Source organism: Pezoporus wallicus, unplaced genomic scaffold, assembly GCF_028554395.1.
Source record: "Pezoporus wallicus isolate ANWC-B61680 ecotype Strahan unplaced genomic scaffold, APGP_CSIRO_Pwel_v1 contig_7073, whole genome shotgun sequence".
NCBI classification, from domain to species: Eukaryota; Metazoa; Chordata; class Aves; order Psittaciformes; family Psittacidae; genus Pezoporus; species Pezoporus wallicus.
In genome coordinates, this window is record NW_026641326.1 from 4,012,804 (window position 1) to 4,038,377 (window position 25,574).

General features: G+C 39.9%; 1 protein-coding gene across 1 annotated transcript in view; it reads right to left on the reverse strand.

The window, feature by feature from the left end:
- The window catches only part of LOC130606504 (contactin-3-like), a 102,203-nt gene that overhangs the window by 54,574 nt on the left and 22,055 nt on the right, over nt 1–25,574 (reverse strand). Inside the window, exon 2 of the mRNA XM_057422914.1 lies at nt 22,112–22,246. Within this exon, the coding sequence (XP_057278897.1) occupies nt 22,112–22,166 (55 nt within the window). The 5' untranslated portion in view covers nt 22,167–22,246. The remainder of the gene's footprint in view (nt 1–22,111; nt 22,247–25,574) is intronic.

Genomic DNA, 25,574 nt, shown 5'->3' on the forward strand with positions numbered 1-25,574 from the left:
CACCAGAAAGTATTGCCAGAATATGGGTAACCAAAATCTGTCATTTTCCCCATCTCACTTTATATGGAGCACCTGGCAAAGTGCCCCACTGCTTTGATTAGGGCCATGTGGACTATAACAGATGTAATGATGACAAATAACAGATACAGCAGATGACTAAGTGTCCTATCAGCAGATGTCTTACCACAGCTGCTACTTCACACCTAAAAAGACACTAGCTTGTTAGTCAGCATAAAACCCCAATATGCACAGACCTTCACAATGTTTGTAATTCCCATCAAAATTATTTATTGTTAAGCAAAGTAATATGAAATGCACAAGTTTATATACAGCTGCAAACATAATGAGTGCCCTTACCTCTAACACAGCTAATTATAAACAATCCCTGGAGGAAACTATACAACCTTTACGGAGCTGCTCCAGCTCTCTACAGCGAGCTTCCAGTTTTCACAACCTGGAAGTGGACCACCTCTTTGAGGACCAGCCTCTCCAAAGCTTTCAGCCACCAGGCATGTCCAATACCGGAGTCATTTGCCTAGAGAGCAAACCTTAACCCATGCATGACCTGTCCTACTAAATTCACCTGTGCCATCTTCTTTTCCAGAATCTGCTGGATTTTATTTCTTGCTCCAGCTATTTTTAACTTGGCGAGTTGGAATTCCTGAAAAGCTAACACCAAAGATCTGGGTTTATGTTAATAGTTGTCCAGTATATTGTTTCTCACACTAAAATCTGGGGGGTTTCTCAGGTACATCACACCCCTTTAGTTTAATAAAACAAATACAAGGGATCTTAGAGAAGACAACTAGATCTGCATAGGTGATTTCAATAACCTCCTTGAAGTAAGCCATGGAGAGGATAGAGCGCAAGGACAGAAATTAATACTGTATCAAGAATGATATTTACAAAGGAACTCTGAGCAAATTAGAACTTTTAACTTTATTATCCAAGTTCCTGGTAGATGAACAATGCAGAGGCAGAAGTAAAAGTAATACATTTTCATGGGAGCACATCTGCCTGGTTCACATACAGGAAGAACAGTTATTTTACTGTATTAACTGTTCGCATCACAATTTTACAAAAGAGGTAAGTGAATTTTCACATTTGACAAATAAAATAATTTAGCCTTAGTATCCTGAATAGAGCACATAATACTGACATTAATTGCTTCTGTGATGTTCAAATCTAATATTTCTGCACAGGGATATAATACACTCTTCCTTGAGTGCTCCACTACAACTGCAGTAGTATGTAACAAAGACATTGCCACAGCATAAAACAGATCCTGGAAAATTGCTGCAAACATTTATGACTATAAATCTCTTGGGTTACTAGCTAGGATTAGACTACATTAACAGGCTCAGGAGGACAGGATAGATAAGAAAAATGATCTATTTCTTATCCAGGCACCGTACAGCTGCACTAAAGTTGTAGCTTAATGGATGTTCAGGAGCACATCAAAGCAAACCAGAATATATTCTGTTCATTTCCTTTACAGTAGCCAGAAGTGGCTAAAGCAGATGGTCTGAAGTTGCTTTCCTTACAGACTCCAGGGGACAGGGATGCAGTGAAATGCATTTCTTACCACAATGTCATTTACAGCTGAGCAGCAAAACTGGTATTTTCTGCTGCAGATAAGGCAGGAAAAAATTAAACAAACCCCACACCATTGTGATGCTGACAGCAGAGATATTTAAAACAATAAAAATTTGCCAGGTTCACATAAAAATGCAAAAATGAAAGATAAAATTCCCTTCAGGAGACAGAACACTGTCCAGTCCAAGAGGCAGAATAATTTCTTGAATGCTGAAGATGAAAGCCAAATGACTAAGTTTTCAGTGAAGCCATATCTCCACTTCATGCACAAACACAAGCTTTTAAAAAACTTAATGAAAAGCCAAAAACCACTGCATAATCTAATTCGGTTGTCTTGTGCAAACATATTGCTCTATAGTCCCTAATAAAGTTAAAAGAACATAGCGAGGTTGCAAACTCAATTATTTACCACTAGAAAATGCCAGAATTAAGGTTGCCTCAGCTCATAAATATCAACCAAAAAACCCCTATCCAAATACCCCCAAGCGGTAAGATTTCAGTGCTGATGGCTAAGATGGGAACATGGGTTGGTCCCTCTTGGCTGGGGACATGCTGCAGCCACCAAGAATGTTTCAACATAGGTCTCCATGAAGCAGCCACCCAGAACCCTAAATCCACCTGGTCCAGGGAGCTCCAGTCCTAATGCCATGGTTTCTCACAGGGTCTGGAATGCTTTCACTTGAGATGTGAGGAATGGCAGAAACACATAGGAACCACAACACCTCCATCCTCTCCCCAATAGCTTCCCTTCAATCCCTGCTCCCCACCAGTTCCAGTCTCCTCAACTCCTACCAAAACTTAGGCTCAGCACATTCCTCAATCTTTCTTAAAATCCTTTTATGCCCAATCTTGTAAAGCTCACTCCACCCATCCCTCATTTGTGATCATGATATTAATTACAATCAACTAAACTCTTCTATCTACTCCTTTTACTTCTCATCCAGATGGATTTCATAGGTTTTGCTGCTGGGTATCTGAACACAAGACAGACCTTCCGATCTCAGCAGCAATGCCAGATTCCATTAGGTGAATGTTACAGAGAAATAGCAACAACTTGTTGGAAGGGGAGCAATCCAGAGTTTGGACATAACCCCATGATAAGACTTCAAATGGAGAGGAAGATCTATAAAGGGATTTTCTTACCTGTATATAAGGTATGGAGGGAAAAAGATGCTGCAGTGAAGCTGGGAAGCTTCAGGAAGCTGAATCTGATGAATGTGTTTCTTAAATAGCAAATACTAAAAGTCCATTCAACCAAAATAGCCTAAAGGCCATCTGGTCTCATCTTGGAGCTGCTCAGAACAGGGGGTTGATGATTTGTACTAGAGTTTCCTGCTATTAGAGCAGACAGTTTCTTATCTGGAAACCTCCCCTTTCCTCAAGAGCTTCTGAGTATATTTAATTAGTTTTCAAGTCTGGATATTCAGCGGAAGGTGTCAAACTATTCTGCACGTATGGCAAGCTACAGCAGGCAGAGTGCATGGCAGCTCTTTCTAAGGACTGGCTATGTGCTCCTGGTAGGATGTTTAAAGGAACAGTGAGCAGCTGCAACTAGCAGTTGCTCCAACACGCACAGCAAGACTCACTGCAGCATCCCTACTTACAGATGCTGAAATATGACTTCACTGTAAGCAACCTGCTTACACTTGTACCTTCCCATCAACAGACTCGCAGCAGTCAATAAAAGAAATCATTTAAAGTGAAGGCACCCTGGAGGAGTAAACACCACCAAGACCTGCATGCCAGTGCTGGCTTTGCAGAGGCCACCAGCAGCACGCTGCCTCTTCACCTACCTACTGCATATTCATAGGAGTTTCTCTTGGTATCATTTCTTAAGTAAGACAAACCCAAAGGCTGGAGCCAGATAAGTTAGCATTAAAAATCCAGACAATTCAAAAGAAGCTGTAAGTTAGTGCATACTGGATAAGGTCCTCATACAAGGGTTATGGAGTAAAACTGTACCGCAATATGCAGGAGGTCAAAACAGATAGTCCAATAGTTTTTTCTGATCTTTCACCTCACCAAGACATGAATACCTATAGCATAGCTTATTTGCTCAAACCTGAAGTACTGTAAGCACTACCTTCTATCCTAGTGAAGAACCACTCTTACCCAGCTACACAAACACAACCTTCAGACTAACCTGAACTACAGACAAAGTCTGCAATTAAGACAAAATTTCATTGGCTCTGTCACACATTTACTTTGGCCCCTCATATCCTCTGTAAAATCAGAATGGCCTTTTCAGTACATATGCCAGGTACAAAACCTCTCTTCCAATATTAATCATTGTTTCAACCCAGATATAATAGAGACACTCATTAAAGGAAAAAAAAAGGCAGCAAGCAAACAAACCAATCAACCCAATGCAGTATAATTCCCATGCAGATAAATAATCCCATGCTTTGGTTTATAAAAGCAAAGAAAACAATTGTTATGCGATTAAGCAGAGGGTGAGTGTATGATAAAATCACATTCGATCTTGCTCAGAATGAACTGTTTCTGATACTGTGTTGTCTGAAGGTAGAACTGGAGACCCTTGCAAGCCTGACTGGGAATAAATTAAATTCATTACATAAAGCAATGATTTTTGGTAGGAACTCACTCTAACGATCACTTGGATACCTTGTATAGTGACAAATCAATGCAATTCAGGGTGTGTAGCAGACACGTACCACAGTATGGCTAAGTGTCTGGCTTTCAGCTGAAAACAGTTGGGATGCATAGAAGCCTTTTTCCAGCCTCCTAGACCAAGATCATCTTCTCACAGACACTGGGATGAGAGAAATCGATTTTACCCTTGCCATAGTCAGTAAATATTGGAGTCTGGAAGTATGTTTAGGTCCCAGTTTAGACATAAAGCTCAAAATTGGAATCTCTAGACAATTTTTTCAGTAAAAGAGGATTTATTATCAGGCAAACAGGGTTTTAAAAGAAACTAGATAGTAATTCAATCGGAAAAGCTAAGAGAAAGTACAAAATGGATAAGGCAGCAATGGCTTAAACAGAAGCTACAGTTACTTTTAAATGGAAGTGAAAAACAGTTATACAGAAAGGGTAAATAAGAGCATAGCATATATTATTAAGAGCTGAAGTTATGAAATCCTAAGGAGAAAATTGCTAGATTCTGCTAACCAAAAAAACTGAATGTTAAAAAAAATTCTTCTGAAAGCAATAGGAAATAAAACTAGAAAGAAATCGGAGGTTCAAAAATAGCTGCACTTAAAGGAGCGTGAGCAATTGATAAGGAAATGCAAAACACAGCAGCTAGTATCAAATCATTAATAATTAAAAGCATCATACCTCTTTGGTACTTGGGGGAGCAGTGAAGAAGCCTACTAGCAAATCACAAACCAGAGTTCGGAGAGCTGATGAGAAGCTGTGACAGTGTAGATCCAGTCTCTAAACCAAGAAACCCAATAAAAATCACCGACCCATTTGATTGTTTAACTTCATTACTGGGTAAAATAGCAGTACATACAGAAGAAGCAATCAATATAAAAGCATGAGGAAAATACAAATCATTTGACGTTACGACCATAAGTTCATAAAGAGAAACTGCACTCACTGACATGACAGCTGCTGCCTGACATGCCAGGCTTTGAATAGATGTCCCTAGACAGCCCATCATCTACAAGCTCTTTCTATCAGCTCTGCAAGATCACAAGGAAACCCACACTGCCTGCAAAGTGCTAATATAATGCAAACATTAATATAAAGCTGAGAGGATATGTGTTTGCTTTTTGAAATGGTACCACCTGTAAATGACAAATGTTTATGAACAAAACACTGATTATACTGAAGTAAGTCTTCAGTTATTCTCATACACCATTAATATTTAAAAGTGGTTTAGCTGGTTTTCAGTAAAGAGATTTTCACTCGCTTATTTCCATGGTAAGTGGTATTAGACAGAAATTTGCATAACCTTTTAGTAAAAAGCTACAAAAATAAAAGTGGAAAACAAATGGGGGGAGGGAAAAAGAAACAAACAAATGAAACCATTTGAAATTCAAGTGGTAAAGAGGGCTTCTACTTAACTGTTGAGTGCAACCTTTTAGTTTACTCCATCCCCCTAAAGCGAGCACAGACTATCCTTCACTCTTCTTGCAGCACGAGAGTGAAAAAAAGAAAATGTAGGGATCATTTGAGCACATTAACCTCCTTGGAAGAGGAGGGAATGGGACAAGTTCTTTAGAGAATTGCTTTCTGTCTGCCTCCACAGTAATGGCATTACACTTGAATGAAAGCAAAATTATGTAGAAGACTGTTAGTTTACTGAAGGGTCAAAATGATGACAGCTGTGGCAGGCGGCAGTAAACCTTTAATATGCCATGATGTACCAATGTGCACATCCTTCAATGGATGAGTAAACGTGGCTGAACAAGGAATTACACCTGAGCAAGCAACTGCACAGATTAATACACTCAGCATCAGACCACTCAACAACAGAAACTGCAGGAGTGGAGGAAAACAACCACCCAGAAACACCTATCTGTTCTGCTATGCCGTTTGTAAGAACAAGTATTGACGCACGTACATAAGGAGAAAACCCCCAAAACACAGTGGGACCCCAAATTGTGTTGTTGGTAACTAAGCAGAATCATTACGTGACAGATGCCCTGTGCAGATTGATCTCCAGCCTAAGCCAAGTTGCTCCACATAGGGTGATGTAAACCTCAAAAGTGTATCATGAACTACAATTTAATAAGCAGCCATGGGCTGAAAAAATACAGTTTCATTAAAAAAAGAAATAAGACAGAAGATCTCTCACTGCACAGGGCTGAGAGGTAATAACAGGAAAATAAAGAACAGGTACTGCACCTCTTCTTGCAAGCAACAAGAATTTCCCTGGTTATTAAATGAGACTCCTCACAATTCACAGCCTGTGCTCTCTGTCACCGCTTGCTACCACGTTCCACTAGAGCAATTACATAAATATATTATCAATACAAAGATAAAGACAGAAGCAATGCAGTCTAATAGGAGTTCTGCTAGTTCCATTGCTTTGGTATTAAGATACCTGCTTTGCTTAACAAGTAGTTATTTCAACAGTAAACATCAGGAGCAAGGTAGGCAGCTGGGAGCAAACTGGAGCCCTGAAAGAGTATATTTAAAGTAATAAGATACACAGTAAAGACATTTAAATAGCTATTCTCAATCCCTCCTAAGTCTGACATTTATTGTATTGCAGCCATAGATTACTTACACTCAAAGTTTGCTATATATTTACATATTCATCGAGTGTTAATATTATTCATTACATCACAAGACAACTGCGCCTGTTACACATCTTTTATCAACACTATTCTTTCTATATCAGACCTTGTTGCTATAATATACATTCAGAATTACCGTTTTAAATATTTATCCAGTTTGAGGAGGCCCCAATCCAATAGTTTTAACCATGAAGAGTAAAGTATGATGCAGATAACACAGATGTGTTTATGTTAACTGAAATGTTTATGTCGGATTTTCTAAGTTGCAAAGCTACAGCTGAAAGATCAAAGCATCAAATTCCTACCGAACATTCCTATCAGTGGCAATGGGCTTCAGATCAGGCCCTCAATGGAGGGTTAAGGTAATATACATGTGTTTAAGCATTATCTTAGCATTACCTGTAGAATGCTAAATGGGCTAATAAGACCCCATTAGGCCAATTATGACAAATAAAATAAGGCCTGAATTAAAAGAAAAGCATTTTTGTTTAGAACTTTACTGGGCATGGGGGCATGCAAGAAATGCCAAAATTATTAGTTACTTATAGAAATTCTAAGCACTTCAAAAGGCTCCCATTAAAAAGATTTCAGAATTCAGGCATAAAGTCTAAATATCTAAAACCAGAATGGACCATACTGGTTTAATCTTTATGTATACTGCGTGACTGAAAAAAAGCTTTTAGGTTTTAAAAGTATCTCTCTGAAGAAAATCTAAGTTAGCAGAATTATTAAGTCACAAATAATTATTGCCAAAATGTAGATACTTTTAGAGAAATGAACAAGATGGATTACAAGGATGAAACATGAATGGAGTAATAAACAGCCCATTCCCCACCCACTGGCAGTTTTGAATGCATACAGGAAGTTTGGTAGCAAAGCGGCTCTCAGCAGGACTCTGGCAGTAATCAATAAAAGGTGATGGACAAGCAAAATCAGGCAAATATCAAGCTGCATGCAAAACTGGAGCTCCAGAAGACCCTTCTTTCTTTGTGTCCTCACTAATGCTGATGCAACTGGGCTGCACCTCTGGTTCACAGTAAGCTGTCACTGCTAGAACTGAGGTAGCAGAGTTAAAAGTATTTCCATTACAGTTATAGAAGATGACATTTTGATTCAGATCAATTTACATAACTATCTTCTATTGCACTTCAGTTCAGACGCTTACATTAAGCAAGTCCAATCAAGTGAAATATGTAATATGAGAAAGAGATGTACATAGATGAAGCAAAAGCTGCTTTTTTTCAGCCTCACTGCCTTACAATGGCAAGTGGATGCAGCTAACAGAGGATGTGAACACTTTTGTACACGCTGGTTTTACACTCTCACCTGGTGTGATAAGGAGGATTCAAAGACCTGTCCCAGGCCATATATTCCCAGCTATGAAGCTTTGGACTGCCAGTTATGGACCAATAGGCAGAAGGGCTGGGCACAAAGCTGGGATCAACACAACACCCACCTCTGCTTGCACCCAAATGTCTTCTATGTTACATGAAGAGCAAAATCACAGCATGTTAAGACTTTTCATCACTGAAAGTGGCAGTTTTCTTTTGTTACAGAAGCCATAAAGCTGCAGGTCATTAAATCTGTATTTTTGGCTGGGCTTGTAGATTGGCCTTTGACTTCCTGACAGAATTTTGCCCAGACAACCTACTAAAACTGAGTTAGGTTTCAGTCTTCATGAAAAACTACAATGAAAAATGATGTAATAAAAATCTCCAAGTTAAAAAGATTTGTGTAGAGAGACCTCTCTCTCTCCAAAATATTCTTTCCCTTATTTCCTGTGCCAGAAAGTCTCTGCTCCCTCCTCACCACACACTCCCCTCCTTCACAAGCTATTCATGCACAAGCTTTGAAAGATAGTAAGACAAGCAGATTTACATCAAAAATGAAAAAATGAAATAAAAAAATAAAGAGAGAGAGAGATAAGGTTGCTATGGGAATAAGACAAAAACTGTTACTTAATCCAACATAAAAGGATGAGACCTGGAGCGAACTCTAATGGAACTGAAACCTTCAAGCCAAACAGTGAGGTTATGAAACATCAGGTTGTTCTCCCTCATTTACTCTTTGCTTTTATGTAATTTCATTTTCTCCTCACATACTAATTTACAGAATACCATAAATCAGTTAAGACTCAAGAAACTTTACAAATCAGAAGTACTAGTTTCCAGGATGTTGTCCACTACTGGCACCCACTCAAACTTTAAAAAGCTGAAATATGCCCACCCCGCATCAACGCTATGGATGTAGATCCAGAATTTGGGATTAATCTTTTGATTTTATATATAAAATATACATTAAAAATAGATTTAAGCCATGTAATTTCCTTTTAGTGTATGGTCTGAAATTTTATACGGGCTAGTAAGTAAATTCAGATATTCGCCCCCACAGCCGTAATCAGAGGCAATTCTTATAAATTCTGAGGGCATAAAGAGCTGTCACATTCGCCCGCATCCCCCTCCCCCCCAAAAAAAAAATCAAGGCACCATTTATGTCAGTAGTTTATCTCAAAACCCACCGTCTCTTATCAGAGGTTGCTGGATTCACTTCCCAGCTAGCACAGAACATTGCAGGAAGAAATGAATTTGTCTCATTTTTAAGCTGTTGATACAGGATGTTTCTTGGCATTTTGAAAAGCGTAGGGAAAATGTATTTCCTTCCATTGCACATCCCCATAGCTGCCTTGACTCATTAAATAACATATGATCTCCCTACACAGTGAAACTTAGAAATGTGATGAAAACTTCAAAGACCCAATTTATAAAGTCTCTACCGATGGATGATCTCTGGCAACATAAAGACCAGGAAATAATCTCCAATGAACTAGCTAAAAAAATGTCTCATACAGCAGAGCTTTAAAAGATCAGTTTTCACAGAATCCCAAGGGTTGGAAGGGACCTCAAACTCAGTTGCACTTCAGCTCTTCCAAGCTACGTGAAGGTCTCCTAAAAATGATCAAGGGGCAGATTTCAGATGCCACTGCGAGATTTATGTTGGGGTATATTCCCATCACTGTGAATCAAATCCTATGTTTGGTACTAAGGCTGATAGTGTCATAATTTGCCTGTTATCTTCAATATAATAAATTTTTCCATTCAGTTGTTTACCAATAGCAACATCTTTGTCTGCCACCTCTGAAATATGGGAGAATCCTTACCTGTACCTAACACTGAACTCCTTGGGGATTTTCTATACAGCTTTCAGAGTTATAAATAGTCGTGTAAGGAACCAGGATAAAATATACACTAATTACCCTGGACTATGCAAATAATGATGCTTTTAATTCATGTTTAAAACATCATGAAGTTCTCTTTGCACAATCACCACCAAAGGCAAATTGACACCACAATTTCTTTGCAGTCCTTTGCCACTTGCTGCAGAGCACCCCAAGATGCAGTATTATTTTACAAAGTGCCCTATGTGTAAGGCAAGATTCACAGTGCGCTGGGGACAAGGAGGCATTTCAAGCCTCTCCAGTCTATAATGGTGGAGGAGTGGCACAGGAGTCATAAAGTGCTCTGCTTTCCTAAAATAAGCTCCTGACATAGCCCACTGCCTCTCCTAAACAAAAGTGATGTTGATCCACCGATTCTTCGCACTTCGTACCTCTTAACAAAATGTCACTTTAGAGACAGGAGCAAACCTTGATGCATATTTAGGCCACCACAGTAAGTCTCAGTTTTGTGACTCTTCACATAGACCCTTGTGACTCCACAAAAACTTGTTAAGTGGCAATATGCTTATTCCTGAATCTGAATGGAAACAAGCTACCCGGCACAAGGTCTCCTTAAAACCCACACCCGGTGCATGAAGCTGTTCCAGGTTTCACATTTTACACCACAGGGTAATATCTAGTAGGCTTCAGTATAGTGAGTTCCTTACTTCATGTATCATGCATAAAGTTACCCCACACCTCCCCTACTTCACTAACACTTTCTCTTCCCCTCAGCTGGATTAGAACACTACAAATGCTTGTAGTGGCTGGTTCAAATAAAGTGGTTTCTATGTTCAAATGTTCCTCCACAGGCTTCTCAGTTCCTAAACGCCTGACCCTCGACTATAAAAAAGGAAAGGGTAGTCAAGCACAAACGCATTTACCTCTATGTCATCTTCTCTTCCAAGAGAGCCAGCAGCACTTATCTAGAAAAGGATTTACTTTCCAGCCAAAAGACATGAAATGCTTTTGACTTTAAGACTCCTAAAAAGTCAACAAGAAAGTTGTAACTATTTTTTTTTCCATTCACAACATAAAAAAAAATATAAATCATGCTACATTAGACAGCTATATTTTAATATTCTGTTTATAGTTATGGAAATTTGGCTCATTTTAGCATCAATGGTTCTGATTGTGCTAATCAGACAAGAATATAAATGAGCTTTTATTTGCTTAGCTTTTTGAATGTGTATACTAACATGGTTGAGCTTCAGGTTTTGCTTTACAACCTTGTGTTTTTTTACTGAAAACCCAGTGTGAAAATTGTGTTCTAGTCCCTGAAATCTCATCACTGATATGTACACTCTGTACTAGAAATGTTAAAGGCTAATATTATTCCATTTGTTATTGGACAAGAAACTCAAAGGTTAATTATGGCAAAAATAAAGCTTTTGTCCAAGAGACTACCAGCTGCTCATTTAAAATTACCAAAAAAATAAAAATCTAAAGCATTCGTTTTGAACATTAAGAACAACAAAATCAGTTCAGTTTCTTCTGGAAGGCTTTTTAAAATACACTGTTTATTCTCAGTTCTGTTGTTTTCCTGAACATCTGCCAAATTATTCGTTTAATCAATTAAGATGGCAGATAAGGAAGCCTGGGATACTTCTGTCTAGTTTGTCATCAAAAGGTAGAAGAAGCAATAGGATGCCTACTCAGGTAACATGTGAAAGCTCCATCTTCATTTCATTACACAAACCAGCACAAGACAGGCAGTTTGGGGGGAAGCCAGCAACAACTTCCAAGACCTCACTTGTTCTGAAGCTCAAGAGTTGCCAGTGTTGGACCATGCTAACCCAAACAGCATCTGTAAAGAAGCTCCTGTCCTACCTTCACCACATGTGGTATGCTACATTGCTAAGGCCTCTGGAACAGTAAACTGAAGCCTTACAAGTAAGTAGCCATACACTAAATACCAGGCAATAATCCAACAAGATATTCAGCAAATATAATTCCTAAGGCACTGGAATTATCACCAGTGTTATTTAATATATATTTAGGGTATAGATGTAAGTATTCTGGTAGGGGTTACTATTCAGTGCAACCAAGCTCTATAAGCTTTTCCAAGAAATATATTGGAATTACTTGCTATATCGTATTGCCCTTTAAACTGCACTAGGCAGAAGCACTGTAGAAGTACAGATGTACAGCCTTCATGCTTAGTAATATTTGCAGTAACAAAATTTTATTGCAAGACAAAGCACTTCAAAATTTATTCTCTGTGATTTACATAAAAATCAGAACTGTCACTATCCCAAATGTCTCCATTCAAATGTCATAAAATTTCCATTAAGTTTAATTAATGAAGATAAAGACAGCATTTGTCTGTAGCAATGAAGCATTAGTTGTCTGGAGGTGAGGATTCAGCTTAAGGTTAAACAGTATCTGCAGCAAGAAGTAGCTGCTTTTCAAGAGAAGGTTTTCTTCCGTTTGGAAGACAAAGGAGAAACTGAGGAGACTCTTCAGAGGTACCTAAGGTGTCTTCTAAAAGAGTTTTAATATCACAGCAAGTTCCACACTTACAGAATTAAATATTTTTACTGATGGGAGCATACCCACCATAAAAATACAGACTCCTGTAAATCCACCAAACTTGGAAAGAGTCCATTACATCAATGACACCATTTTCACTGACTTGGACTGTGCTGAGTTTATGTATAGCTAAACAACAAAAAAACCTTCAGATCATGACCACAGGTGGTCTGGTGGAAGGTGTCCCTGCCTGTGGCAGGGAGGGTTGGAAAAAGATGAGCTTTAATGTCCCCCCATCCCAACCCATTTTATGATCCTATGAAGAAGACACATTTATTCCCTCACTTAATTTCAAGTGGACAGATTAGCATTGTTCTCCACTACTCACCTTACTGCCATACTGACAAGGAATGAAAACAAGCCCCCCCCCCCCCCCCCCCCCCAAAAAAAAAGAAAACCAACAACCAAACAAAGAAAAAGCCTTTCTCAAAACAAATATGCTCCATTGGTAGGCTGAAAACAGAAAGCTTGCAATGCTAAGGCACACACACAATGTACAAGACTACTAAACAAGTGGTAGGAACTACAACTACTACACAAGCTGCAGAAAGGCAGAGGAAAGATTTACACTGGTTCATAACAAAAGGTAGAACTGAGTCTCTCCAGTAAGCTACCACCATTCGTCAGTTTACAGGCAAAGATGCCTGCAGCAGGGCAAACTTCTTGCCTCCCAAAGCCTACATACCAGGCTTTTTGCTATATCTTTTCTTCACCATAATAGAGGAGTAGTTAGGCTTGACAGTATAGAATCAAAGAATGCTGGGTTTAGGTACAAAGGGTTAGCTACAATGGATGCCTTTTCAGATTTACAGCAGCAATTTTGTTACCAGGTCTGTATGAAGCACCCATGATGTTAAACAACTTATAGAAAACCAGAACTCTAGGGTCAGTTCCTCATTTTGTAACTAATTCAATAAGCAAACAGAATTTTCTCAGTGTAATGAATCTTGTCAGCAATATACAAGCAATTCAAGCTAAACAATTCTGACAGTCACTATTGGCACAGATGCATTTTAACATTATGACTATGCATCTGTAAGTACAAAAAGCATATTACTATTAATATGCAAAATCATTATGCATTAAGATACAGACTAGCTCTGTCTGAATGCTGTAACTCGTAATGAAAACAGAATTTTAACAAGAGCAGTGTCATAGTGGTAAGTGATGATAGCTATTTATTTTTCCTACAAATGGGATCTCACCCATACAGAAACTCCTCACCAAAAACTAAATCAAAATTACTGCAAGTTTCTAAGACCTATATCTGTTTTGCACAAGGGAAGACGTTGACATTCTGCCAACGTCCAACAAGCCTACACTAGGAATTACGTTTATGACTGCAAATATGACTCCTACATGGGATTATTTTCAATACAAGAATTCGCCAGAAATGCAGGAGTTATTTCCTTATCTACATTAAATCAACAAAATGTTGATATTCAGTACACCCCTTGGTTTTAAGAAATAATAAAGCCATAAATAAATAAATAAATAAATAAAAAGCACTCTTGTACCTTCAAAAGATGCTTAGCCACTAGGAAACAGCATCTCACTATGTGAGCGCATACCAAGAGGAAGGTAACAGATGCATTCATGTGTATCAGGTGGAAGACTCTCTTAAACAGACAGCACACATAAATGCAAGGTAGCACAGAAAAGAGGACCCATATCACACTGTTTTTCTGTAGGACTCCCTTTTTACTCTCCAAATCAATACAGGACAGAAGAAGCAGGGTCAAAACACTAACCTGACCAAAATCTTTTGCATGTGTTCAAGCAAATCACCCACCACTTTATAAAAGGGTATTCCAGGTGTGGAAAGCCAAGCTTTTCCTCTGAAAAGGATACCTAATGGCATGATTTAATAGCAACAATATATCAGTAAAAACATGGAAGGTTTCTTTTCATTCACTTTGGAAAATAAAGAGTAAGAATTAAGGCTTTCCCATTTCATAAGTCTCCTAAATTTAATACTAAGAAGAGCTGTGGATCGGAAACATGAGATTGCTGAGCCTGAGGGTTTAACAGAGCTGTGTCTGTATTAGGCAGAGAAAACCAACAGAAGAAAAAATGAAAATGAAAACAGTGAAAACACCTGAATTTACATTAAGTCTAGTTTTAAACTCAAATAGACTATTAAATAAGGAATTAGAAGGAAAACCTCCCTGCTGGCGAATGTTGGAGTAAAGGGCCAGAATAGGAACTGGGCTTCAATGTCCAAAATACTTTCTGTATGCTACAATAGTCTTTTACATGGTGGATTTTTGGGCACATTTCTCTCATTTTGTTTGAGGGCTTTTGTTTTGCCAAGGCTTGTAATGGCTGGGGGAAGAAGTTTGTTTGTTTGGGGTTTTTTGTTCTGTTTGGATAAAAGCACAGTCAAGACAGAGTTAGGACACAGTGCTTGTGGTGGCAACAAGTTAGAAGTTTACCATAGGAAAAGTCAAAAGGGATTCTACAGATCTCACCCTGGTCACACTGCCTGAGATGTGCCCTTTCATCTCCTGGATAGCAAAATTTTCATGCATTTGCACACATAGTTCTCCTTGTTTCATTTCTTTGAACTTTCTCTTTATTCACAGCTCTCTTTCCCTTCTAACATCCTTCAAAAGTTGTTTTTCCTCTTAATTCTCGGGAGAAACTTAAAAAAGATACCTTTCCAGGGAGAACAAGAATAGTCAGTTTTAGCAATATAAACCAGCTGAAAATGGCAAAATTAGGAGAAAGCAGAAGAAACTAGTGCAGGCATGAGGTGCTGCTGTGAAAGGCTGGGTGAGCAAATGCAGAGCCCTCCTGCCATCCCGGGCTTCTGGAGGCAGCACTCCCCATGGAGCTTCCCGCTTCCCTCAAGCTGAGCAGTGCAATAAGCCGTAGCAGAAAAAATTAAGCCAAAATTAGCAAGAGTGATAAGAAAAGCCAGCTGTTGTGCAGACTGCAGAGAAGCAGTTCACACACTTATGCGATAGGCATTTACTGTAATTATCTTCAATGCTCACCATATTCACCAGTCTCTGCAACAGCAGCACATCCCAGTCTGCAGTACACTTATCCTCCTGCATTCTGGAAATGCAGGCAATGCTACCCAGTTCACCAAAAGAGTATCACAGTATCACAGTATCACAGTATGTTAGAGATTGGAAGGGACCTCGAAAGATCATCTAGTCCAATCCCCCTGCCGGAGCAGGAACACCTAGATAATGTTACACAGGAATGCATCCAGGCGGGTTTTGAATGTCTCCAGGGAAGGAGACTCCACAACCTCCCTGGGCAGCCTGTTCCAGTGTTCCGTCACCCTCACTGAGAAGAAGTTTCTTCTCAAGTTTAAGTGGAACCTCTTGTGTTCCAGTTTGTACCCATTACCCCTTGTCCTATCATTGTTTGCCACTGAGTAGAGCCTGGCTCCGTCCTCGTGACACTCCCCCTTTATATATTTATAGACACTGATAAGGTCACCCCTCAGTCTCCTCTTCTCCAAACTATAGAGACCCAGCTCCCTCAGTCTTTCCTCATAAGGGAGATGTTCCACTCCCTTAATCATCTTTGTTGCCCTGCGCTGGACTCTCTCCAGCAGCTCCCTGTCCTTCTTGAACTGAGGGGCCCAGAACTGGACACAATACTCCAGATGCGGTCTCACCAGGGCAGAGTAGAGGGGAAGGAGGACCTCTCTCGACCTACTAACCACCGCCCTTCTAATACACCCCAGGATGCCATTGGCCTTCTTAGCCACAAGGGCACAGTGTTGGCTCATGGTCATCCTGTCGTCCACTAGTACCCCCAGGTCCCTCTCCCCTACACTGCTCTCTAACAGGTCGTTCCCCAACCTATACTGGAACCTGGGGTTGTTCCTGCCCAGATGCAGGACTCTACACTTTCCCTTGTTATATTTCATCAAGTTACTCCCTGCCCAACTCTCCAGCCTATCCAGGTCTCGCTGGATGGCAGCACAGCCTTCTGGCATATCAGCCACTCCTCCCAGCTTAGTGTCATCAGCAAACTTGCTGATAGCACACTCAATTCCCTCATCTAAATCATTGATGAATATATTAAATAATACCGGTCCCAGTACTGACCCTTGAGGCACTCCACTAGTTACAGGCCTCCAACTAGACTCAGCCCCATAGACTACAACTCTCTGGCTTCTCTCCTTCAGCCAGTAAATGAAATCAGGTCGGGAGGGATGAAAGTCCGTACAAGCACCAGAAGTACCACACCCAGAATCAATTCATGACTTCACCAAAGATCATGGCTTAGTTTTGCACTTCAACTGTTCGTAGTGTTCTGCATGTTTTATTCATTTCTACCTTTGAAGTTGTTCAACAGAGTAATTTAAACACAGTATTACTGAAGTATGTGTTTTGAAATTCCTTTCCTAACAAGGTAGACATTTTGAAACTCCATACATACATATATATTTAATGCTAAGTAATCACCTTTTTGCTCCCCAAGGTAAATGGACAAAAAGACTGCAGGATCATTAGTAATACAGATCTAAGCATACATCAATAAACAAAAACCCAAGGGCCTTTTTTTTTTTTCCATTAGGTATTCTCACATCCCAACTTTGATGAGCTATGAAGATGCACATTAGATAAACAGAAAACAATTCAATATAGGCTACTGCAATAAGGGAACTAGTTTGAAATATATTATCTGCAAGGACAGAGAATGTCAAGGTTTATAAGCCAAGATCAGCAGCATCTCCATTTCTGTAGCTATGACATTATTTCATAACACTGAACTTCAGACAGGTCTTGAAAAGAACTTTTTTCTTATAAGCAGAGTATAAGACAAATTGTTTTCTACAGAGAGTGCCATAATACCTGCTGATCTATCTTAATGATAAGAATATGCTCAAAACTCTTTAACCCCTTTTATATTTACAATGTGCTTTTACTAAAATGTCTTGAAATAAATTCAACTACCACATTCCCAAGTGAATTTTAAAGCATACTGTTTCAAAGGTCCACTAATAATATTCAAGCAATTGAAACAAACAGGTAGTATTAGCATTAACTACCTGCCCAGTCTCCAAATAGCAGAAGATCTGTATGTCAGGATTGAGAGCTTCCATGGAGCTTCAAGTGAGATGTGTTAGGCAGCTGGAAATGCTCAGTTCAGGCTGTTCAGCAAATTACACCTGGCTCAAACTCTTGTCTCTGCAAGTACTGACTGTAACTCCAAGCAGCATTCTCAGTGAAGTCAATATAACAATATTAAGTCAGGGATATATATCAATTATGGGCACTCAAGGCTTCCAAGCAGCCCTGCTCTGCTCAAGCCATCTGGCTTTTGGCAATGAGAAAAATAACTTCCTTGACTTCTTGGTGGTCCTCCAGTCTAACTCCCCATAGTTACTAAACTGACATTTAGGAAGTACCCACCTGAAGGAAGATGACGTGAAATAGGTGCAAAGAAAGAGCTAGCAGGATGAACATTGAAAGATGCATTTGCACTTCAACATATCAGCAACATCTTCCTTGTTACTGAAGGGGTCATTGGAAATTAAGTGTTCTACTAATAATGAGCTAATCAGCAAACATTTCTGTATTAGCAAACACTACGGTAGTCGAGGTAAACCTTGACTAAGGCAGCTGACTTCGCTACTTTGAGAGATGCCAATTGCTGAATTTGCAGTTAACATCATCCGTTTCATTCCATGTCTCTTTGTACAGTTACATTTCATAAAATCATAGAATAGTTAGGGCTGGAAAGGACCTTAAGGTCACCTAGTTCCAACCCCTGCGCCACGGGCAGGGACACCACACACTAAACCATGTCACCCAAGATTCCGTCCAACCTGACCTTAAACACTGCCAGGAATTTGCAGAGAACCACTTGCTTATGACTAGACTTTTTTTTCAGGAAATCATTTGGTACACTTGGTTTAATACATCTGAACATAAGAAGTCTTCCTGTTCATCCCAGATCCTTAAGAGCTCCCTTCTTCATAGGCAGCAAAAACAAAACTTGCTTTCATCTAAGTTGCTTTTAAATCTGACCCAAAAGAACCGAGATGACATAAAAATCTAAGAGATTAAAGGATAAAAAAACCCCTTCAAGAGATGGGTGAAAATCTTTCATCCTTGTAGGAGGAGGTTATGTACTTCTCCACACAAACTATGGCCCGAGCAATCTGAGCAAAGCTTTGAGGGTGGTTCTGCACATGTTGCAGCTCACACTCCAAATACTTGTTTACAACTCTCCAAACACTGATGTTTACAGACTTCTCCATATTACTCCTCATAACAGATCAGCAGTGCCTGGGGGACGAGGAGGACCCTGTGCTTTAAAGTTAGCCTCCCCTGCTGGGTCTGGATGTAAGTCTCATGTAAATCCCAAAGAATTCTATTCCATTTTGAAAAGAAGCATATTGAAATTCAACACATCAAGCCAGAAGATTTGCATGCTTTGCAATTTAAAAAGATACAACCTCAGTAAAGTGATGTTTTTCAAAAGAACATCTTGCTGTACGTTATCTACGAATGGAATATTGGGCCTTTCAGACTTCCTTCTCATACTACCTGTATCTCAGACGTATTCTAAAATTCAAAGGATAATAACTATTAAATTGTATGAATGTCACTAAAAGCTTCAGCAAGATAAAATTGTTAGTCCTTATCTTCCTTTCCTTTTACTAACCAAAAAACTTAAAAGAAATTTTTAACCAATTAAAAACTGAGCCTTTTTTTAGCATCAATACTCATCTGACACTAACATAACCACAAAACATACGGAAATCATTCACTCTACTACAAATAACATGCATAATGCCCATTACCAATATCACATGAAAATTATTCATAATTTACATTGCAATACTTAACTAAAATATAACAAAAACCATACCCAGCAGATCAACACCAGCAAGGCTACACTCTGAGGAAAAGCTTTAGGTAGCTAATGATTTTTAATGTTTCAGTCTTACCTGTTGGTTCTTTTTCCCTACAGTATCCTTCATTACATCAAATAAGCACTTGAAAAAAGTTTGGCTTAGTCTAGATTTAAATTAAAAATAATGTATCTCCTTTGAATGACAGCTCTACTGAACAGTCAGCAGAAATCCAGTTACACGAGGGACTCAGAAGCACATACATACATTCTGCAATAACAAATCATTTTGCTGACATTTATAATGTTGAATTTTGCCAATTCAGACGTGGAATGGCTAACTGGCCTTGTAAGTAACTCACCAGTAACAGAGCTATAGTGGTAGACTTTACAGAGACCGGACTTATTTCCTCCAAGACTTCATCTGAAGACTAAAACCACATTTTCAGCTTCAAGTATTTCCAGATACAGCCCAAAAGAGAGGCAGAGCCCTGACTGGGACGTTTGCTTCTACACACATTTGCTGCTACAAGATAAGAGCTGGAAGTACAAGTGGGATCGAGAAGTGCAATATAACACTACCTCTCATCCTCCCATAGGGAAACAGCTCCCTGTCACATTCTCCCTTGCCGTTTTGGAATTTTTGCAGGCTCAAAGGAAGTAACAACTTACTGCGTGGCTTTTGCCACAGCAGCAGGATGGGCCAGACTGACACAGGCAAAGCATGGACCCTGCAGCAAGGCAGGATCTATGCAGAAGTAGTACTAAAAAGGCAGCTTTTCTCCCAGCAGTTTAAAGGAGAGAAAAGCTAAGCCCTTCTATTTCAACCAATAATTCTGTGCAAGTCTGTATGATTGTTTTGGTACCACAAATGGCCAAGACATCTTTCAGAGAGCAATCTATAAAGTAGTCCTGCAGGAAAAATAATTTATATTTTTGAGTCTCTCAGGATTTTCTTTTTCTATAGAAACAGAGACAATTTTAGTGCCTTTCGCTTTACAGATTGGTTTAACGATGTGACTACCCTTTCCTCAAAGTTTTTTACTAAGGCAAAAGCAAATCCTGGCCTTCTGAATCTTCATATAAAGCTAAACCCACATATCAGTCAGAACTGTGTTTCTGAGCATGTCATGCAGGAATTCAATCCTCCTGAGGGCAGCCAGAACACAAGCACTGGTTACAGGAGGAAGGGAAAGAAGAGGCTGGCACAGCATAGGCTGCAGTAGCAGTAATCGCAGCCAGGTGACTTCACAGGCCAACCATCTCTCTATCCATCTCTCTATCCATCTCTATCCACAGGCCAGCATCTCTCTATCCATCCCTGCGTTAAGAGTTGTTGCAAGGAAAATGCATCTATTCACAACAGACTCAAGCTACAAACCATTTGATTTACATGTTTCAATTTAAGTACATGCACATGTACTACCCTCTTTCCCAAAGTAGTGCTGGACCTTCTGAGGAGATGCATGTAGGTAATTTGGGCACTACCAATTATACGTGCTCTTTGCAACCCTGGTAATGCCAATGCGTACTGAATAACAGAGCCAGCCTTCGAGAGCAGAACAGGGGCCTCTCCTTTCCCCCTCACACACACTTCGGCATTACTAGGGATGCTCAAAAGAGAACACATGCTGAACGAAGGGATCACCAAGGAAAGCAAGGGGCTTCTGCTGCTGCTTTAAGCATTGACCTCAATAAGGTAAAGAGAATTACTCAGAAGAGCTAATGCAGCAGGAAAGGGAAGACCTGAAAAGCAGCGCAAGTTCCAAACACAGAATTGCCTGCATAGTAGAACAAGCAAACCTTTGAACTGCTGAAATGGTGCAGCGATGACACAGTGCTCCTCCTTGCGAATAAACCCATTTTTAAGTAAACAAAGTTTTGACAAAAGCTGCAGCAATCCTTCCAAGTTCTAGCGACGTATCACAGCTATTAAATCAGCATACCTACAATGCATGCATTATAAATAACATACTTAATGTATTCAAATATCTTTCACTTGCTTTGAAAGCATATCCCTACGTAGTTACTTTGGAAAAAAACTGTTAATTCATTCAATGTTAACATTTTGTAGTAAGATTATCTATTGCACACTTCGTTTCTAAACTCTATGTAACATTTGCATTTCAAAGCCTCAATGATTTTATTCCTCAAGAGCAGCTCAAATCTGGAATCTGGAGACTTACAGAATCATAGAATAGTTAGGGTTGGAAAGGACCTTAAGATCGTCTAGTTCCAACCCCCCTGCCATGGGCAGGGACACCTCGCACTAAACCATGCCACCCAAGGCTCTGTCCAACCTGGCCTTGAACACCACCAGAGATGGAGCATTCACAACTTCCTTGGGCAACCCATTCCAGGGCCTCACCACCATTACAGGAAAGAATTTCCTCCTTATATCCAATCTAAACTTCCCCTGTTTAAGTTTGAACCCACTGCCCCTTGTCCTGTCACTACAGTCCCTAATGAAGAGTACCTCCCCAGCATCCCTATAGGCCCCCTTCAGATACTTGAAGGCTGCTATGAGGTCTCCACACAGCCTTCTCTTCTCCAGGGTGACCAGCCCAAACTTTCTCAGCCTATCTTCAGATGGGAGGTGCTCCAGTCCCCTGATCATCCTCGTGGCCCTCCTCTGGCTTTTTCCAACAGTTCCATGTCCTTTTCATGTGGAGGACATATGCATGGCTCTAAACTGAAGTTAGAGATTATTATACATTGTTACCTCCAAGACATCCAACAAATGATACCAGGAACAACTGTTTCCACAGCAGCAGCATCTTCAGTGAGCCGAATTCAGTAGTTCTGGTCCAGTCTCAGGTAAACCATATGTGCAGTCTTTCAGGGGGCAAGGTTTAACCTGTTAAAAAACCCAAACATAAAAATGAATCCCTTGATGATCCCCAAGAACTTGCTTGTTAATGACGTTTTCAATAAATACAAAGTTGACAGACAGATCACCTGATGTTCCTCTTTTTTCCTGTGACTTAACCCTCAGCAGAAAGGTAGGTGTATGAATCACCTTTAGGCAAATGTATGAGATGGCAGACATTACATCGCCCAGCAGAAGCAGAGCTGATGGATAAGTGGATTTTACAGTTCCTCCCTCCCACCAATCTCCAGCTTTTATTTCTTTGTAAAATACACTAGCTTTAAAGGAACACGGAGTACATGAAGTGCAATCATACAAAAAGCTTAACAGATTTGTTACAGGAGCAGCTTGCATTGCACTCGCACACGTTCATGTTGTAGCTAGCATAGCGTATCCAAGGCCATAACTGATTTACTTAAAGCCATGTCTAACCCATTCCTTTTATTTTCAATACTGAATCTGCACTTGATATGCAGAATGGCATTGCATAAATCTGAAGAGGAAGAAAGACTGATGCCACCACCAGTGAACATGTCACACTCTAGTGCATCAGGTATAACAACATGCTATGAACTAATTTACCAGCTTCCATTTCTACCTTTGTTACCGGCTAGATGATAAACTGTTTGCCAAGGTCTACCAGCCTGGGTGGGACATCATTTTACCTTTATTTTTTCCTAAAAAAGCTTTACGGTAAGTTTTCGGAAGTTTTATGACAACTGCAGCCTTTATATTTTGTGTGTGTTGCTCACACAGCATCCTCTTTCTACAGAGAAAGAACAGCCAGGCAAAATGCGAGGTTCTGCAGTACATAAACCAGACCAAGTAGTTCCTTCTGAAACTGGCCTGCAGACAATGCACAGAAATATTACGGTCAAGAAAGCAGATTCTAAGGAACCAAATCTGAGATGCCTGAACTTGATTTTTCCACGTGAACTGTATTTCACATTACAGTTACAAGTGTTCAACAATTCTGTAAATCGAGTGTCTGAATTTCAAGCTAAGTACCCCAGAAAGAGATCACAGAGAGGGTCTCCTCTGATACATTGCCACTCCATGATTCACCAGCAGAATTTAATCTCCCCCCAAAAAACCATTGCAGGGCACTTTGCCACAAGAACCCTACTTTTTCTCATCCCTGGCTCACCTAGGGGCACTGTCAGCTTCCACAGCAAGAGACACGGCACCGGCAGCAGCATCCTCTCCCCTGTAATATCAGGGTGTTGCTTTCTTATTTTCTCATGTGTTTCTACACCAGAAAATAAGCAAAACCAAACCCTCACATTTTTATCAAGTAATAGGTATTGATCACTCAGCAGGTAGCTGATGCCAGCAAAGAGGAAAGCTTACTGTAGGGGTACAGCAATTCCCAAGTACCTAAAAAAGGAGGGAACAGCCCACCCCCAGGCAGCTCTCAGGATCAGACAGTTTGAGCAATCGCACGCAGTTCTCAGATTTAATCTCTGCACAAGTTTTACCATATGCAACTAACGTTATTGGTTTCCAAAGGAAGTCATGCAACTACAATCAATTCAGTCAAGTTTGCATGTTAAAAACACCACAGCAGTGCTTTCGCAACATTATAATTCATCTTTGCCTGGAGCCAAAACCTCCCTGGAGGTCGGATGCACATACTGGAAGAGAACACATACAGGGAAGTAGAAACTTGGTTTGTGTCAGATTTGAACTTATTTTCTTTTTTTTTTTTTTTTTTTTAAGGAAAAAATCCAAATGACCAACAAAGCAATAAACCCCCAAACAAACAGAAAATGAAAAAAAGACTTTTGGCTGAAACTAAAAACTTGGGTTTGGGCATTCCCTGCCTTGCGTTTTCAGGGCAGCCACAGAGCAGCAGCTGGACAACTAAGCACCAGTCCAAGACACAGCCCCAGATACTCCCATAGCCATCCATGCCAGTGCCACACCAGCCTGGTGCAGGGACATCTCAGGATACCCCCAGGTTTAGGCTGCAACATTAAATCCTGCCCAAGCACTGTGATGCTAGCCCATGGAAACCACTGATTTTAGGAGCTGCAGTGATTGCCTTGAGCAGTGAGGATAGCCAGAAGGGCTAGGAAGAGGAGAGGGGAAGAAGTAATACTAAAGTAGGAATACTAAACAAAGTAGGTCACTCTCCTATGTCAGCTTTCTTGCAGTCTTACAGGGAATTAACGAAAAAAACCAAAACCATGGAAAAGCTCAAATTAATTTAATTTTGTACTTTTAGTGCTCCGGGCAAAGCAGAAAGTGATAGATTCAATTCAGACTGGGGGAAGGGGGATGGGGGTGGGAAGTGCTTTGGTAGAAGCTACAAGAATTGAGAAGTTTTATATGTGGGTATAAAAATCATAAAAATACATCCCAACCTCCGCCTCCATTATATGTTAAGAAATTTTAGTATCTAAAATAGACCATGCTAGTTACCAGCTAGCAAACATTGTAAGATTTAAGTTACTTAAAATGCTTTATTTTCGCTCCATTCTGAAAGATTTTGCTAATCTAGGATCTATGCCCTAATACAAAAATTTCATTTTTAAACCATGACACTTAGTAACATTCAGATAGATTTATAGCTTTAAGCCAGATAAACATATCCTTATGTTTAATAACACATCAGTTCTTTACAAAGGAAGATACAAATTCACATGCACAGCCATGTAACACCAACCAGACACCAAAGGATAAAAAGTCTTGATGTTTATCCTCAGTTTATTGCTGAGCAACAGCTTTCCCATTGAAGAATGGAATCCAAAAGGTGATTTTCTCTGCTGACACCATCCCACTGCTGCTGATTTGCTTTGCAGCCCTTCAAGTACCTAAGACCCACCATGGGCTCCCTGCCCTCTCCTTGGCACCGAGGTCACCTCTGACACAAGCTGGAGGATGGTATTTGGCTGTTTACAGACCCTCAGAGACTGTTTGTAACTGGAGTAAGCTCACTGCTTTGAAAGTACTCCAAAAAAAAATCATGCGTAGCACTGCACCTCAGCTTTACTATACCCACTTCAGAATAAAAATTAAGAAAAGTTACTGTGTTAATTTAAAAATTAGACACCCATCAGAAGTAACAGAGGATAATCCATTATATTACAAAGGCTGCAGTGAGTTACTGTTCATAATATATGTATTCCAATTTTCCGGCACGTGAAAGTAATCTGCATCAAAGTTATTCACTGCCAAGGCAGGGATTCAAAATCAGATGACAACGTTGAGCATCTCTGTCACCTTCAAAGCTCCTTAGACAACCCTGGTTATATTTCAAGTCATCCACATTCAGAAAGTGGTGAGGAAGAGTACAAAAAAAGAGGTCCCAGCT